This window comes from Aythya marila (genome assembly GCF_965140915.1).
Source record: "Aythya marila genome assembly, chromosome: 12".
Lineage (NCBI taxonomy): Eukaryota > Metazoa > Chordata > Aves > Anseriformes > Anatidae > Aythya > Aythya marila.
In genome coordinates, this window is record NC_139053.1 from 9,729,622 (window position 1) to 9,745,452 (window position 15,831).

Sequence of the window (15,831 nt, forward strand, 5' to 3'; positions counted from 1 at the left end):
AATTCTCAGCAGAGAATGTAGTTGGAACCTCGTCCATACTGCTACTCAGCTCACACTGGTGAATTATTTTTCTATCAGATGACTCCTGAAGAAGTCAGTCAAGACTTGGCAACTCATGTGAGGATGGAGGAGTTGTCTCAGCCACAGTCATACAACACTCACCAGTTCATCTAACAAGCATGATTCTTGACCACCTTCTCCCAAAACAGTTTTGAAACCCAGGCAATACAAACTAAATAAAATTAGAGTTTTCAACCTAAGTGATTCTATGATTCTACATTTACTGGAGGCCTACAAATCAGATGTGATTCTGGAGTATCTAATTTGTAACATGTTTTGATTTGGTTTCCATCAAGATTTTACTCTTTCTGGCTCCAAGATGTTTCCATGTTTTAAATGAACAATTAGCTACATGTGCTTTATACAACTGACTGTAACACCTTTTCAAGAATCTGTACAAATACAAGCTTCAGAAATTGGAGTTTCTGCTGTCAAGGTTTGCACAACCAGCAGTTTGACCATACCCATCTTAATTCCTGTAAAACCTGTTTGCCACGTAAGATTTTCAGATGCACATTCACCAGAACGTATCCCTGTTGCCCCAACCTACACCCCTTGTTAATTGCAGAAAGCACTTCAGATGGAAGACTAATTAGCAACACTGCCTTTGCAGAATCATCTTTGAGCTGGCTGTTCTTTAGACTCCATCTGGATTTTCTTGCTGAAGACATGACCATTTTCCCTCCATTGGGGGAAAGGCTATGAGCTTTTCCTTCACAAAGAATACCACAGTGAAGGCAGTTTATCTGCTGCAACAGCTCCTGTTCTGGAGAAGCTTACAAACAGTAGCCACCCTATTACGAATTACACCCAACCCATCTTCTGGCATGCTGGCCAGCACATCCAAGAGCCCCTCAGCGACCATCTTCTCAATACCAGTGTGTCTGCAATGACACCTGTCAAGTGGAAGACACCACCAGCTTCCTGACCCTTTAACTGGCTCAGCAGGCTTTTTCCAGGAGTCCATCAATTGCCAGCACTCTCTCCACCACTCTCTTGTATGCTCCCTTCCCTTTCCCACAGAAGGAGCCAAGTTAATCCAACGCTGGGGTTGTTTGGACATGCCGCATGCTATCCTGTAGCAGTAAGGTGGGAGCACGTGGCATTTCGTAACAGAGAAACACTGAGTTTCTTCTGGGACACTAAAAACACTACCAGAGAATGTAACACACAGAAAAGCAGGAAGGGCAGGAACTGAGTTTTTTCAACTGCACGGTCTTAGGAAGAGCAAGGATGGCAGAATCCATACTATCCATTACAGGCAGTCATTTCTGTACCTGGCCGTATACTACTATTTTTTGGTTACCAACTAGATAAAAGCCTTTTAAGTACCAAAACAAAGCTGCCAAGTGGACAAATTAACAGCTAACAAAGACTGAATCACAGGTCTCTAACTCTCAGAGTTTACTGAGTTGTTTCTTACCACTGTCAGAGGAATCTTCTTTCTTAGAGCGCATCTTCCTCTTTCGGCCACGTTTGCCCTTCTTTGTTTCTCCCCCATTCTCTCCTTCCCCACCATCTAGGCCAGAACAATTATCAGCATGTCTGGCCATTGTGTTCTACTCCATGGAAAAGATGGAAAAAAAAAAAAAACCACAACATACATTAAAATAGGATCAAATGTTCTGGTCCTGTATTTACAAACATATTTCTGACAACTTCTGATTAACTAAGAAACCCGGGCAAGCTGGAGAATTGGGCCCACGTGAACCTAATGAGGTTCAACAAGTCCAAGTGCAAGGTGCTGCACCTGGTTCACAGCAATGAGACATGAGGACAGAGCGAGAGAACTCATTGAGAGCAGCCCTGCAGAGAAGGACCTGGGGGTCCTGGTAGACAAAAAGCTCGACATGAGCCAGCAGTGTGCCAACTGCATCTGGGCTGCATCACCACAGGAGTATTCAGCAGGTCAAGGGAGGTGACTGTGCCCCTTTGCTCTGCCCTTGTGAGGTCCCACTTGGAGTCCTGTGTCCAGTCCAGGGCCCCGGCACGAGAAGAAGATGGGTCTATTAGAGCAGGTCCAGAGGAGGCCCACAAAGATGACTTTTATTTGTAAAGTTGAATTTTCACTTTGTTCACAATGTCAGTGCTAGTACACAACAGTACTAATTCTGAGTTATATCAGGTCTCATCTAAGAATTGTTCTGTTTAAAAGGGTAGTGTCGTGGCCTGTATCTCAGTGACCCTTCCCTGTGGGTAAATATGTCATTGTTCCCCTCTTCTCCCCCCACCGAGCCTCACCAAAAAAATCTGTAATTCAAACCAGTACGTTCCCTTACCCTGCGAGTGAATGTTTTACCACACTTGGAACAGACAAAGGCAGCAGGGACAAAGTTGGGATCATGGTATCGTTTGAAGTGCATATCAAGGAGCTGTTTCTGACGGAAGGTTTTATCACAATGGCTACAGGCGTAAGGCTTTTCTCCAGTATGGGTCCGTTTATGCATGACCATGTGCCGCTCCTGACAGGAACAATCAAGACAGCAAGAGTAACTTAAGTAACTCATACAAAAACAGATGAGATGATTTTTCAGCCACAAAGAAGCCAAACTTTAGTTTAAGAGCAGAGTCAGAAAAAGATGGTTCTGCAGGAATGTGAGAACATCTCAACGAATGGTATATTCGGTCCTAGCTACTGCCATCCTTACAGACTTATTTCTTCATCAACAGATACACCAAGGTTGTGACTTATCTGCCTTAGAAGGTACTGCTCTACAGGGGGGAAGCACTACACCAAGCAGCACAGGCCACCAAACTTTTCCTTTACACCCTTCAAAAAGAAGGGGAGAGCTTATTTGATCTTGTCAGTCAAACTTAACAGCTAAGATTTCTACCTCCTGTTGTCATCTCCTGCTCCAGTGCTCAGAAGGGGTGCCAGTCCCACCAGCTTACCTGTCTGCATGCGTAATCACACTGGTCACACTTGAAGCGCTTCTCGTTCTTGTGAGACTTTTGATGCTGTATGAGGGCATAGCGTTCATGAAACACAGCATCACAATAGCGACACTTCTTGCCCTGTTCAATGTAGGAATGCTGCTTTCGCAAATGAACACCTAGGATCAAAGAAACAGAGGCTTTAACCACGATGGCTTTCCAAACACGAAAGAGACAAGTTTGTGGTCCCTTAGCATTATTCCCTCCACATATTCCTGAATCAAGTCAGGCGACTGAACAGTTAATTTAGGATTCTACCAAAAAAGAAAGATATGTAAGTAAAAGCAACTAGAACAATTTCTAGACAGAAAGGTCTTGCAGAAAATCTCCAAGTTTTCCCACAGTTAAATTCTGGTTTACCATTAGTAGTCATCAATGTTCACACAGTGCAATTCTATTTGATGTTATGCCACGTACGGTTTGTTTTTTTTAACTTAAGTTATTATACACAAAAAGCTCTGCAGGCATCTTAGATGATTTTTCAAACCATCTACACTAATCTCAAAACACAACAGACAACGGGGACATCAGCAGCCAGGTCTGATGCTGACAGTATCTGTCCACAAGGATTCCCTTGGAGGACGGTGCAATGTGAGTTTTTGCTAGTGAAATTTATGTAACACATGAAGATTACCTAAGTAAAACATAACAGTCCACAAGAGACTAAGACTACTCCGAATTGCCTGAATATAGCCAGAAGCCAGGTAATACGTTGGGAAACAGGATTTTCTGCAAGACTGGAAGCCAAAGTGACAGGGATAGAAGGCAATGAGGATACCAGCAGATAATCCTCAAGAGAGGTTTTAGCTACTCCTTTAAGATACTCAAACTAAGAGCATACCACAGCTGCACAAGGTAACCTGTTGTAGACTAAACCATTATTAGGAGAAAGATTCTTCATAGTTAACATCAGTTTTTCTCTGTTGTAAACCAGTTCTCGTTTGCTCTGGGAGACACCTGACATCATTTGGCTGCCATCCACTCAAACTGCCTCTCATTGTAGCACTTCAAATTCTTCTTTATTGGAAGGGAGCCTGCCTTTCCATTACATGGTTGATATTTTGCTTATTTTGCTTACAGACTGAAAGTTCTGCCAAATCGTGGCTTCTTCTTTCTCAGCTGCTCTGGGCATGATATTATTTTTCACGTTCTTGTGCATCAGAGAGCTTGCCTGCTGGAATCACTGCTCACTAGATCAACACTGCTACTGCAAGGACTCAGGGCTTTTGTGGCAACTCTGTCTCCTATTCTGTCTGTGGCACACAGCTCCACTTCCTGGAAAATGAAAGTATTTATTCAAATTCAAGCCTTTTAGCTCAGTCAGATGTATATGGATGAAATGTAATGGCCTCCGACATGAAGGAGGTCAAGCCAATTGACTTTTTGGTTTCTCAAACCTAATCCACACGTAGTTGTAATATTAGTCTAAATTCAATAAATGCCTTACATCTATAGTCCTGAAAATAGTAACTTGCCTTGTACACTTGGAAAGCATCCTACGCTTTCAAGTAATGAAAAGAAACAGAACGTTCTCAGTCTGCAGCAGTTATGGTAAGCTAAGTGTGTATTACAAGCCACACATTTAAGCCTTTGCTTCATTTTGGAGTTATCAGAACTATTAGGTTAAAAAGCAGACAGCAGTTGGCTTACTTGAACTCTAATTTTGGGAAAGTCTTTTGTAGTTATTTTCACCAAATGACCGCTTCTCAGAGATACATACCCAAGTCACTCTTTCTCGCTATAACAGTATCACAGTGAGGACAGTGAAATTTGGCCACGTTCTCTGTGTGCTTCTGCAAGATGTGCATCTTCATGGTACCACTTTGAGTGAAGCGAGCATGGCAGATGTAACATTCATATGGCTTCTCTCCTTCAGTAGCAGAAAGAAAAAAATAGCACAAGTACTTTTATTAAAAAAATCTAACCAAGAAGCCCCAAACCTCTCAAACTCGCAACAGACAGCTAGAAGATAGAAATAGTAACTATAGAAAGATCTCAATGTCTCTTTGGAAGTTTTAGTTCTTTTATGCATCTTTCTGCAAAGAAAATCAAGTCCACTCTTTAAGCAAATCAGTTAAATTCATACCCTGAGGAAACACCTGGAAGGCTACCTGCTGACTGCCACAAAAAAACAAGTAGCATCAGATTATCTTTTTTTTTTTTTTTTTTTTTTGGGGGGGGGGGGGGGGGGGGGAGGATAAGGTTTCTGAATACTTATGTACATGCAAGGGCAGTTCTTCCCCCTTCAGGTTTAAGGGTATCATCAACCTGGCATTCCAGTAACATTCTGTGCTAAAAAATGCTATTTCTATCAAAGAAAAAAATCAGGGTCTTTATGAACTACAGACATGAGATGCATTTATAACTACACAGTTATGAAACTGAAAATGGCTCTAACCTTTAACTGAAACACTAATAATAGAAGAAATGTCTTCTTTTCCTACTAGAAGGGGACGTATTTTAACACCTTACATTGAAACCAGATCCTCCAAGCTCACTTCTCAGTGTAGTAATTACTAACGTTTTATGAATTTTATTTGAAGTGCTTATAAACTATGGCGCATACTCTTCAGCTACAGAAAGTATTTCTTTTTTTTCCAATTAAGAGTGTCACCATGCATTACACAGTCTCAGCAATCTGACACTGAAACAAACCAAAAAAACCACGTCAACAATACCGGAGTGGGTTCTCATGTGCCTCTTCAGTTTGTAAGTATCCCTGCTGGCATAGCTGCACAAGCTGCACTGGAACGGACGCTCCCCAGTGTGAGAACGAATGTGGCGTTTCAATTTGCTAACCTGAAAGCCCAGAATAAGACTGAAGTTAGCATAGATGAGCAGGTCAGACTTCCAAAAGTACAAGTCAAGAAAAAGATTTTCATTTTACCTTGTCACTAAAACAAATATAAGCAAGCACGTTTCAATACCACTCTCATGCAGCACATAACCACTCCCTCTCTCCCATTGTACTTCATCTGCCAACCTCATTCACAAACAAGCCTTGTCCTTCCCACATGCAGCACAGCTTAATTTAGAGTTTTGTGCTCCTTACTGGTATCAACTATGCCGTTGTTTGAGGACACACTAAAATTTGAAACTACCCTGGAGAGAAACAATAAAATGTTCTGGGAAACCAAAGCACCTAAGGAGAATATTGGATGGTGGGGGAAGAGCGTAATGTCCCCCCACACCATACATTTTTCTCCAGAGGGTGCTTTCTTGAGTGTTCTCCATTTACTTTGAGATAGAAGATAAATTCTTGCTAAGAAGAGCTGAAGTCTAGACCTACAATCAACAGGGTGACTTCATTCTTTTGCTCTCCTGCTTTTATCTAGAAGGCGTGAACCCAGGTTAAAAAAAATCAGCATAAGGAATTTTCTGCTCAAGTAGGAGCATGCTGCATAATCAACAACCATTGTCCACAAAATGCAGCACAAGCTCACATTAAGACCAATTTGGTCGTTCTTTCTTAACACATACTATGAAAAATCATTGCAAATGCAGTTTACTCAGCACTCGAAACCACAGGGCCCAAAATTACAGCACTGCAGTCACAGCTCAGGGAGATAAACACAATCCCTTGCTCAACATCCCCCACTGTACCCTTCCTCCACTACACACGTCCCGTATTTTAAGTCATGTTGCTTATATCTTGCTCCAATTTCTTATCCCCATCAATTCCTATTAGAACACAAAGGTTGTTCTTCAGCATCAGTAACAGCACTGCACTGGGGAAAGCATTCAAACAAGCTTTGTTTACTTGAGCAAATTCAACAACCAGCAGATAGCAGCAAAGGTGATTTTCAGTAATATTGAGGCAAAGGGCCATTAATTTTGGCTACAGTCACCTTAACAGCATAAACAGATAATGCGTAGAATACATGTTTCTAAAACTGTCTGCAGAGTACATCCTACTCAGGAGATGGCTGCCTCCTTCAACATGGAGCACACTACAGTTCCTGTCATCACCTTTAAGACCAATTAAAAAAAAGCAAAACCAGTAACAACTATTGTCACCAACAAAGGAAATGGAAGTCATCTAGGATCTCAGTGTGCTCTCAGTGCTCTCAAACCGGTTTCTCATTAACTAAGGAAAACCCACCATTTGTTTCCAAGAACAGACCTGATTTATAACTTTTTTGCTTAGATTTTTTTTTTTTTGAATGGCCAAGGAGGAAATGCCTAAGAGCAGAGCTTGTAACAGATGGTGAACAAGGCTTGAACTATACAAGCGAATATTCAGAACTGTAACAATTAACTCACGTACCTCCACACTAGCATAATCGCACATTGAACATTTGAAGGGTTTCTCATGGGTGTGTTTGTAGCGGCGATGCCGAACCAACTCTCCACTGGTCACAAAGGCCATGTCGCAGTCTGGGCACTTGTGAGGGCGAGTACCTGAGCAGTTGCAGCAAGACAGGAAGATGATGACATTCAGATTTAGCGACAAAAGAAGATACAGGACACTCACAATGCCTCTTGGTTATTCACAAATCTCAAAGCACCCAGCTAGACATAACACGGGTATTGATAGGAAGAGAAAACAAGAGATTACCTTTTTTTTGGCAGAAACATCACAAGACACGTATAGTTTCATCACAGTTTAATTACCTGTTGTTTTATACTAGAAACTCAAGTAAGGATTAACAGAAATGTGCTACAGATCCTACCACTAAATTGGTCCTGTTTTATAAACACCCCACTTTGGTTTTCAACTCCCTTATGTTTCTCTCCAGCCTCTTTCCTTATCTTATTTCTCTGCAAGAAGCAACAGCCACGTGAAGCTTTGAACACAACTACTAATAACCAAGACAACTGGAACATTTTCTGCAGCTTTAGGTAATTTCAGGTCAAGCCCGGGACTGGTTTTCTATGTACAGGATGAGCTCTGCACCTGACCTGGCCAGGCAGAGAATAACAGCATGTATATGAGAAATGGACAGCAGCCTTGCATAGGTTCTTCTTTAGCTTGTTCCATAACAGGTAATGAGAGATTCAAGATAGATCACCTTGCCTTTGATCTAAAGACAAAGCAGATGCTCCAAAAACAACTTATACAAAAGCAAGAGTACCTGTGTGAGTGTTGAGGTGGTTCCTCAGTAACGTGACTGTCCGGAAAGCCCTGCCACAGAGATGGCACTTATGTGGTCTTTCATCAGTGTGGCTTTTCATATGGCGGTCCAAGTTGGAACGACGTGGACAAGTGTAACTGCACAGTTCGCACTGGAATGTCTTCTTTACACCTAACCACGAAGGAAATAATCTTTACTCTCAACAGTACTGTGGTCTTCCGCATAACGTTAAAGAACAGCAGTGAAAAGGAAAGATTCCTGTAGGTTTAGCTGCTATGAGGAACAATCTTGTACCATTAAATCCAACAGCATATCCTTAGGAACACAGGCAATGACTAGCTTGGCTTGAATTTTCATTAGTATGCCAGTACTCAATGTTCCTACTCCACTTTAAAAAGGGCTCCTTAATTTACAGTTTTAAGTTTCCAGAAAGGAGAAGTCAGATGTACGTAACGCTGTATTTTACACCATTTACTCTACTCAGCACTTGGTTAGAAAAAACAAAGCTTATTATACTGTTTGTTACCGATGTAAAATGTGCACACAAACTCTTAAACATGTATTACAGCAAAATGCAGAATCTTTTCAGCTGTAGTTATATGGGAATACAAATGTCATATCATCAAACCAAGGCAAATGAACTCCTCTGTAGCCTATATGCATGACAGGAGACTTACCCACAAAACAGTAGAGCTGAGTATTCTTATGTAATGCAGCAACACTGGACACGTCTCTTTTACTCCCACTTGCATCTACCCGGTCACTGCAACCATACGGCAAGGTCCCCTCCTAACAAACACATTCCCAAAACCCCCTTGCTAATGACAAGCTTACCTTTCTTTTTAATTTTTGTTGGTTTAGGTGGCTTCATGTTGCCCACCACCTTTTCTGCATTGACCTCAGACAATAAGCCCTCCTGCTGCTCCTCTTCAAAGTCATAGACAGAGACATCCACGTCTTTGCCTTCCTCAGTGTAACGAAGCTTACTCTTTTTGTTTTTCTTTGTTTTTTTGGCTGGTGGCTGATAGTCTGGATCTTTTTGCCAATTGGGATCTTCCTGTGGCTGGAGTTCACCTTGTTCCAATGTCTCCACCTCACCATTTGCACCCACTTTCACTACTTGGAAGCCTTCTGGTAAAGGCAGGGTGTGGCAGATCATGGGCTCTCCTTCTTGCAGGCCTCCTTTGGAAACCTCGTTTTCATAAGCTCCCTGAAGCTCTTCCACAGATGTGGTGGCAACAGGTACAGTCACTGGAACAGGTACTTGGACCAGCTGAAGCTCACCGAGGTTTATAGGCTGCTCTTCCATATTAACAACCTGAAGAGTTATGATCTGTGTGTCATCCACCGTGGCCTCTGTCTCCTGAGGCACCGCACCTTCCATGACTTCAGTCTTCATTTGAAGAAGAGTTGGATCCAGCTGTTCCATCATCACCATCTGCACTCCGCTGTTGACATCCTGCACTACTTCACCTCCGTCTGCTTGGTTTGGTGGTATATGACAAGCATCGTCCTCCTGTCCGCCTTCGCGGCGTCTTTGATAGGTTTTTCTCTCTTTGCCCTTAATAAAAGTTTCTGATTCCTCCACAATAGCTTCAACTGCCTCACCTTCCATTTCACCTTCTTGCTGTAAAAACAAAGAGAGAAAATGAATGCTGCACATCATCCGAGGTATTTTAACAATTGCACAAAGCCCACAGAGGGACAAGTGGCCTAACAGAAAACAAGCAATGCAACAGCTGCAACATATTGTAGTTCTATTCAGCAAACAGAAACTGAGAATTAAGGATTAGTCTCTGCTAGCCTCCTGTCCCTGTAAACCAAGTCAGTCTCAGAACACTCTCAGAGATGAGACGACTCTACCAGTTCCTTGGAAAGGAAGGAAAACAAAGAGATGAAGTGATATACATATTCCCACTTCTCAAAGACCGTAAATCCTACTGGCAAGACATAAAGTAATATTACTCTTTACTGAGCTTCTTTAGTATTTCATTTAGCAATATCTGTCACTCTTTGGCTATAAATATCAAAAGCAAAAAAAATACCGTCACAAGCAAAAAACTTTCTATTTAAACTATTACTTTTGAGAACTACAAAGTTTTTTCAGGGAGAAAAAGCACTAAAAATCGAGTACAAGAATTTAAGTCTTCAAAGTTACTGTATATATTCTTAGCTGTTTGATAGTGGAAACGGTTATTTCCTGTAAGTTTAAATTTCTCTGCACACTTGACTGGTACTGTTATTGAAACAAAAATAAAAAAAGACATGATCAAGTTATTCAAGCATATTGTAAGCAGCCTGAGGTTCAGTTCCTGCTCCCACCCCGGGGCGCTGCCTGGCCTGAGAGCACAGTGCCCTCCTCCGGCTGAACGAGCAGCAGCAGGGCTCAGAACAGCTTCACTTCGGTGTAAGCGATCTGCACTCAGAGCTGGGGGACTCCGAGCCTTCTTGTGAGAACTGGGTTAATTTTATCCACACAGACCCAAGCACACAACAGTGCTAAAGCTGTTTGGGAAGGCCTTAGTTGTAATTCTGAACTGTTGTAATTCTGAACACAGCCATACACAAGCACAGCATTTTATGCTCTTCTTTCTCCCCAAACCATCCAGCACTCTTCTCAGCATTTGCCAAGGAATATGCAATTCCTGTACTCTGATTCTGTAGGAAGGTTGCTTCAAATCATCATTAAACAGTTATGTCTTTTTCTCAAAAAAATAAATAATAATGCCAGTTTCCCTATGGACTTGTGATAAAATTCCAATCCCAATACCAGATTTTGACTTCCACATTTTGCTATTATATCACCTGACCTTTCAAGACCAGACCTCTTTAACCTGTTTTTTCAGCTCAGCAGTTAAACCTCGTTATCACACTAGTTTCAAATGTCTACACAATCTTGGATATTTATTTTGGAGATACATGGGTACATACACATGAACACGAAACACAGCCGTCAGTCCTCATTAGCTGTTAAGAATTACAAGACACATTATTTTTAGACTGGCTTTTCTAATATTCTCCACTTCTGCTGGGAGAACACGGTTCTTACTGTTCTTCAGCCTGTTCTGTCTAGGGTCATCTATTTACACGTGGTCTTGATACTGGTTGCATTTCTTTTGGGCAGCAGCAGTCTCCAGGGGGCACCAGATACCCAGAAATACTGGCATATGGCTTCACAAGCACTCCCTGCAGGGATCCTGCCTCTCCTTTCTTTAGCACCCCTCAGCATTTCAAGTCACAGCAAATCCATATGGACAAACAGCTGAAGTACCCGAGATGATGCAAGTACTTAACACTAGCCAGCAGGAGATCAGAACAGAGATTTGCTCTTTGGCCTAGAGCAGCTGTGAAACAATCAGAGCAAATTGTCTTTCAATTATCTCAAGTATTTGTAGGGATAGAGAAGGAGAAGCCTTTTCAGGTGACCAAAAGTCTCAAAGGAAAGGAAGGAGGGAGCTAAACAGAAGAACACGATAAATGGCTGGGGTGGGTGGGAATTAACAAAGGATTTCTGATAAGGCCTAAAAATACTGAAAACCCATCTGCAGGGCTAAGGCAATTCTGTCCTGATGCATGGCTTACGTTGGCAGGAAGGTTTGTCAGTTCCAGAAGTAACGCTGGGGTCGCTCAGGCTCGTGCTGAGACCAGGTAAGTGTGCAAGCAAGACCTTGTTCAAAGGGCACTCGCAACGGGAGGATGTGCACACGTGTGGCACAGATGGAAGGACTCACAGCCACTCAGCAAAGAAACCAAGCCATCCCTGCCCCTTCTCCTACGCTAGGGACAAGCATCTCTCGCCACAGAGCTCCCCAGCACTATCACGATGTCCTCCAGCAGTGAGCCAGCCGCACGGCAGCAGCACTACCAGGAGGGTCTCAGCCCCAGCTCATAACCAAGGTAATTCAGCAGACAAACAAGGATTTACTCCTGCCTATTCCGTGCTATGAGATATGCTCTGTTCCTTGCGGTAAAAATAAATTGATCTGAAAAATGGCTGTATTTTTAAGCCAGGTTCTTGTCACCAGGGGAAATGCTACAGTATCTTACAGAGAACTATCAACGATCCAGGCCACGTTGGCAGTGTACCACCAAAAATAAAAAAAGAAAGCCGCATAAATGTACAGAAGGTGCCTCAGTTATCTCAGTGAGTCTTGGCCAGCTCAGAAATTGTGTCCAGCTGCCCAGGTTTGTCCCCAAGAAAGTCTGATTCTTCAGATTAAAATCCTCCTGTAATGCATGCACATGGATGGACGGATGGCCTCTGAACTCAAGGGGAAGGGAGGCAAAAGGTTGGGGCTCTCCCCTACTGGACCAGCCCTCTGGAGCTACTCTACCTTTGCACTGCCCATCCAGCTTCACTTCTCAATCTTTACCTTCAAGTATTTTTTGCTCCTAGAAGTTATATTCCTCCCAGGCCAAATTCTGAGACTGTTTCCAATATTTCAGAGAACGTGTCCTTTGCTATCATGAAGGACATTATAGCAGGACACTGGGAATAGTAATTGCTGAACATATTTTGTCTTACCCACCTCCTAAACTTTTGTTTCTGGTTTTTATCTTTATCTCTCTTCCTACCTTTTATCAATAACTTAGTTCCAGAATGACTGAATCTAAAAAGGAAAACAAAGAAGCAGGCTAACAGTAGATGTTATAGAAAAGTCAAGACTGAAAAGAACTGCAAGGAAGAACTTCCAGGAGTGACCACTTAAAAACCACGAAGCATCTGAAATCAACAACTAACACAATTCCCACATCATAGTTCAACCAAACCTTCACACACCTGCTCCCTCAACAGGCTCTAACGATTCAGATGAGACACAGCATCACTAACCAGGTCAACGCACTGTCACAATCCAGCTAACCAGATAAAAAGCTGGAATGCCAAAAAAACAGATCTAAGATTATTCCAATAGGTTAATGAGTTACTTATCTAAAAAACTGAAGCAACCAGAAATACGATGGGGGCAGCTTATTCAAAAAAAAAAGAAAAAAAAATCAAGATGTTGCTTGAGAGAAAGAAATTTAATTCCATCCAGCCCTGCTGATTGCTGCACAGGAAAAAGTCTCAGCCACGTTACAGCACAACATTTTGCCACCCAGGGCCCCTCACAGAAGCCTCACGGTTAACTGACACAGCATTCATATTGAAAGTTTAAAATCTTAACATTCAGAAATATGATTTCAGAACATTTCCAGTACAGCACAGCTGACAAAACTCGCAGTAACTAAGATTGAGAGACACAGCATTCAATTAACGCATTCCCACAATAACATTCATCTTAGTCATAGAAGCATTAAAGACAACTTGCTGTGGATGTCAACGCAGACTGTACAAACCCAGAGACAGTTGTTTACATATTAGGACTGCTAATGCCATTGCATGTTTTTCTAGCTGGGTTATTTATAATAAAGCTACAGTCACAAAACAACATTTGCCTGCCTCTCAACTGCCTCTGAAACAAACCCTGAACCGCATCAAGCTTCATGGACCAAGTAACAGCAAGTATTTATTTGTTGCCAAACAAAGCACGGTCATTAAGAACTGTGGGACATTCAAAGAAATTGTATATTGGGGCTTTAAATCTACTTTTCAGTTCACTTGAGACAAAAAATCAAAAATCAATAGGAACAATGAAGCCAAGAGCTAGCTGTCAATATTTTTTTGGCCTTCATAAAGTAACAAAAGCCTCTGCAGCTGTACCAGTGCAAGCAAAAACAGCGTAACATTCAGACTGAACTCGAGTCAATCCACATACACATCCCACTCCAAAACCATCATGGCTTTGACACTGATGGATTAGATACTTGCTAAAATTGATATGGCAGTGGAAATAAAACTGTGTGTTAAAACATAGGAACCTTGGTGTTTCTCCTGCATACCTCCAACTTTTGAGACCTAAAGGGAGGAACAAGCAAAAACTTTACCTAACAGCCCCTAGTCATGCAGTGTTTCTGCCACCTAAAGCAAGAAAAGGATTTAAAGAAAAAAGCATACATCCAATAATGCATTTTTTTCTCATTTCCCAACACATATGTCTTCTTATTTTTTTAAGGACATTAGTAGACATAAATATGTGCAGGAGCACTTGGCCGTTCTCCTTTCCCCATCACAAAAATATCCATAGCTTTCTTTCGAAAAGCTTCCCACTAGACACAGAGATGATGCAGATAAACTGGTGAGCTTCTGCATTTGTTCCAGCAGGGCTTCACTGATAAGAGATGAACACGCCATGAATGCAGCACAAAGCATTAAGTATAGATGTTCCTAGCACTGCTCTTATAATAAGATTTAAAGTTGATTAACACCAACTGCTTCTACCACTCCTCATCACAGTCACTCTCAGTCTCCTGAGCTTATCGATAGCACTCCTATAAGCAACAAATCCAGAGCGTGAACTTGCTGCATGTGCCTCCCCCTATACTTAAAAGGATGCCAATTCTCCTTCTCCACACAGTGTGGCACTAGAACCAAAGAAATCCTCACAACTGGGAAAGCAATACAGAGGTAGGGAAATAGCTGCATGGAGGGCTGCACACAGCCAAGCAAGGTTGCCAGCTGGGGGCTCAGCACTTCCCAAGCACAGCTGTAAAGGTTTTGAACTCAGGATGGTTCTCGAAGTAGCTCAGCCATATCTGCATGGTACTACACTCCAGCCAAGATGTTCAGATGACTCAAACAGGCTCGCTGTGCAGAACACCAAAGACCAAGTGTTTAAACAGAATTCAGATTATAAAGATTGAAATTTCCTGAGACTCTCACCCATTTCTGTTGCTAACTGTCCAAAGAAATCTAAAAGATTAATAGGGATAAATTTGCCTAAGCATCCAATTATAAAAAGTCATACAAAGGCTTCATCTTGTGTTGAACTCTTTAGGAATACATGAGAGAAACAACTTCTTCCTTTTTTTTTCTTTTTTTTTTTTTTTCCTTTTAAAGGTGAGGCTACCAAATGTCAAGCTACTTGACAAAGCTCACAAAGATTTAGCTAACAGGTAGCAGCATCACATGAATAACCCAGGGTAGGATACCTTCACAGTGCTATCACACGCAAAACTTGCCAGATTTACTACCATCAGCAGAAATTAAGAAGCTGAGATCAGTTTATTTTGTAAAGTAATTTTCTCATGCTGCAAACTTAAAGCTTTCATTTGCCTACGTCCACTGGCTACAACTGCTACGCCCATCTCCAGCTGCTTTGTTTCCTCCTCGCCACCCAGAACCTGGCACTGAAAACATTTAAAAAATAACATTACTTGACAAACATCTGACAACTTTTTTTCTTTCAAAAAGACAAGCTCATTAATTCACTAGTAAACAATTACTTGGAGAAATATTTTACCATCTCAGAGAATAAGGAAATTAGGAAAAAAAATCAAGAGGCCTAGAATTGAAAAGTAACAAGTTCATCAGGGGTTAATAAATGCTTCTGGTTTCTCAGTGTATGAGAAGCCTATCAATATGTATGAAGAAACCAAGAAATATATAAAAAGCTATGTGAATGACAGCTGCAATTGCAGTAAAGGGTTACAAGCACGCAGCTGTAGGATGGCTTCCTGAAGCACTGACCCTTAGGGACAGGACACAGGCAGGCAGCTCTGATAGCACTTCAAGTCCTGCTGGTAGTTACCTAACCAAGGTGCCTCTGCTGGCCTCCCTAAACAGGGCAGGGAGAAGAGCACGTTCTTCCGGGGAATGATTCAAAGCATTTAAGTGGATCCCTATGCCAAATTACCAGCCAGAGGAACCCACCTTTCTTCCCAT

The 15,831-nt window shown here is 41.9% G+C and overlaps 1 protein-coding gene across 4 annotated transcripts in view; it reads right to left on the reverse strand.

Moving 5' to 3' along the window:
* CTCF (CCCTC-binding factor) overlaps positions 1-15,831 on the reverse strand; it is a 35,131-nt gene that overhangs the window by 3,381 nt on the left and 15,919 nt on the right. For all 4 annotated transcript variants that reach the window (XM_082769873.1, XM_082769870.1, XM_082769871.1 and 1 more), the window contains 8 exons: positions 8,904-9,696; positions 8,070-8,240; positions 7,262-7,395; positions 5,673-5,793; positions 4,715-4,864; positions 2,953-3,113; positions 2,340-2,522; positions 1,484-1,619 (listed from right to left, as the gene is read on the reverse strand). In XM_082769873.1, coding sequence (XP_082625999.1) covers positions 1,484-1,619; positions 2,340-2,522; positions 2,953-3,113; positions 4,715-4,864; positions 5,673-5,793; positions 7,262-7,395; positions 8,070-8,240; positions 8,904-9,684 — 1,837 coding nt within the window. In that variant the 5' untranslated portion in view covers positions 9,685-9,696. The remainder of the gene's footprint in view (positions 1-1,483; positions 1,620-2,339; positions 2,523-2,952; positions 3,114-4,714; positions 4,865-5,672; positions 5,794-7,261; positions 7,396-8,069; positions 8,241-8,903; positions 9,697-15,831) is intronic.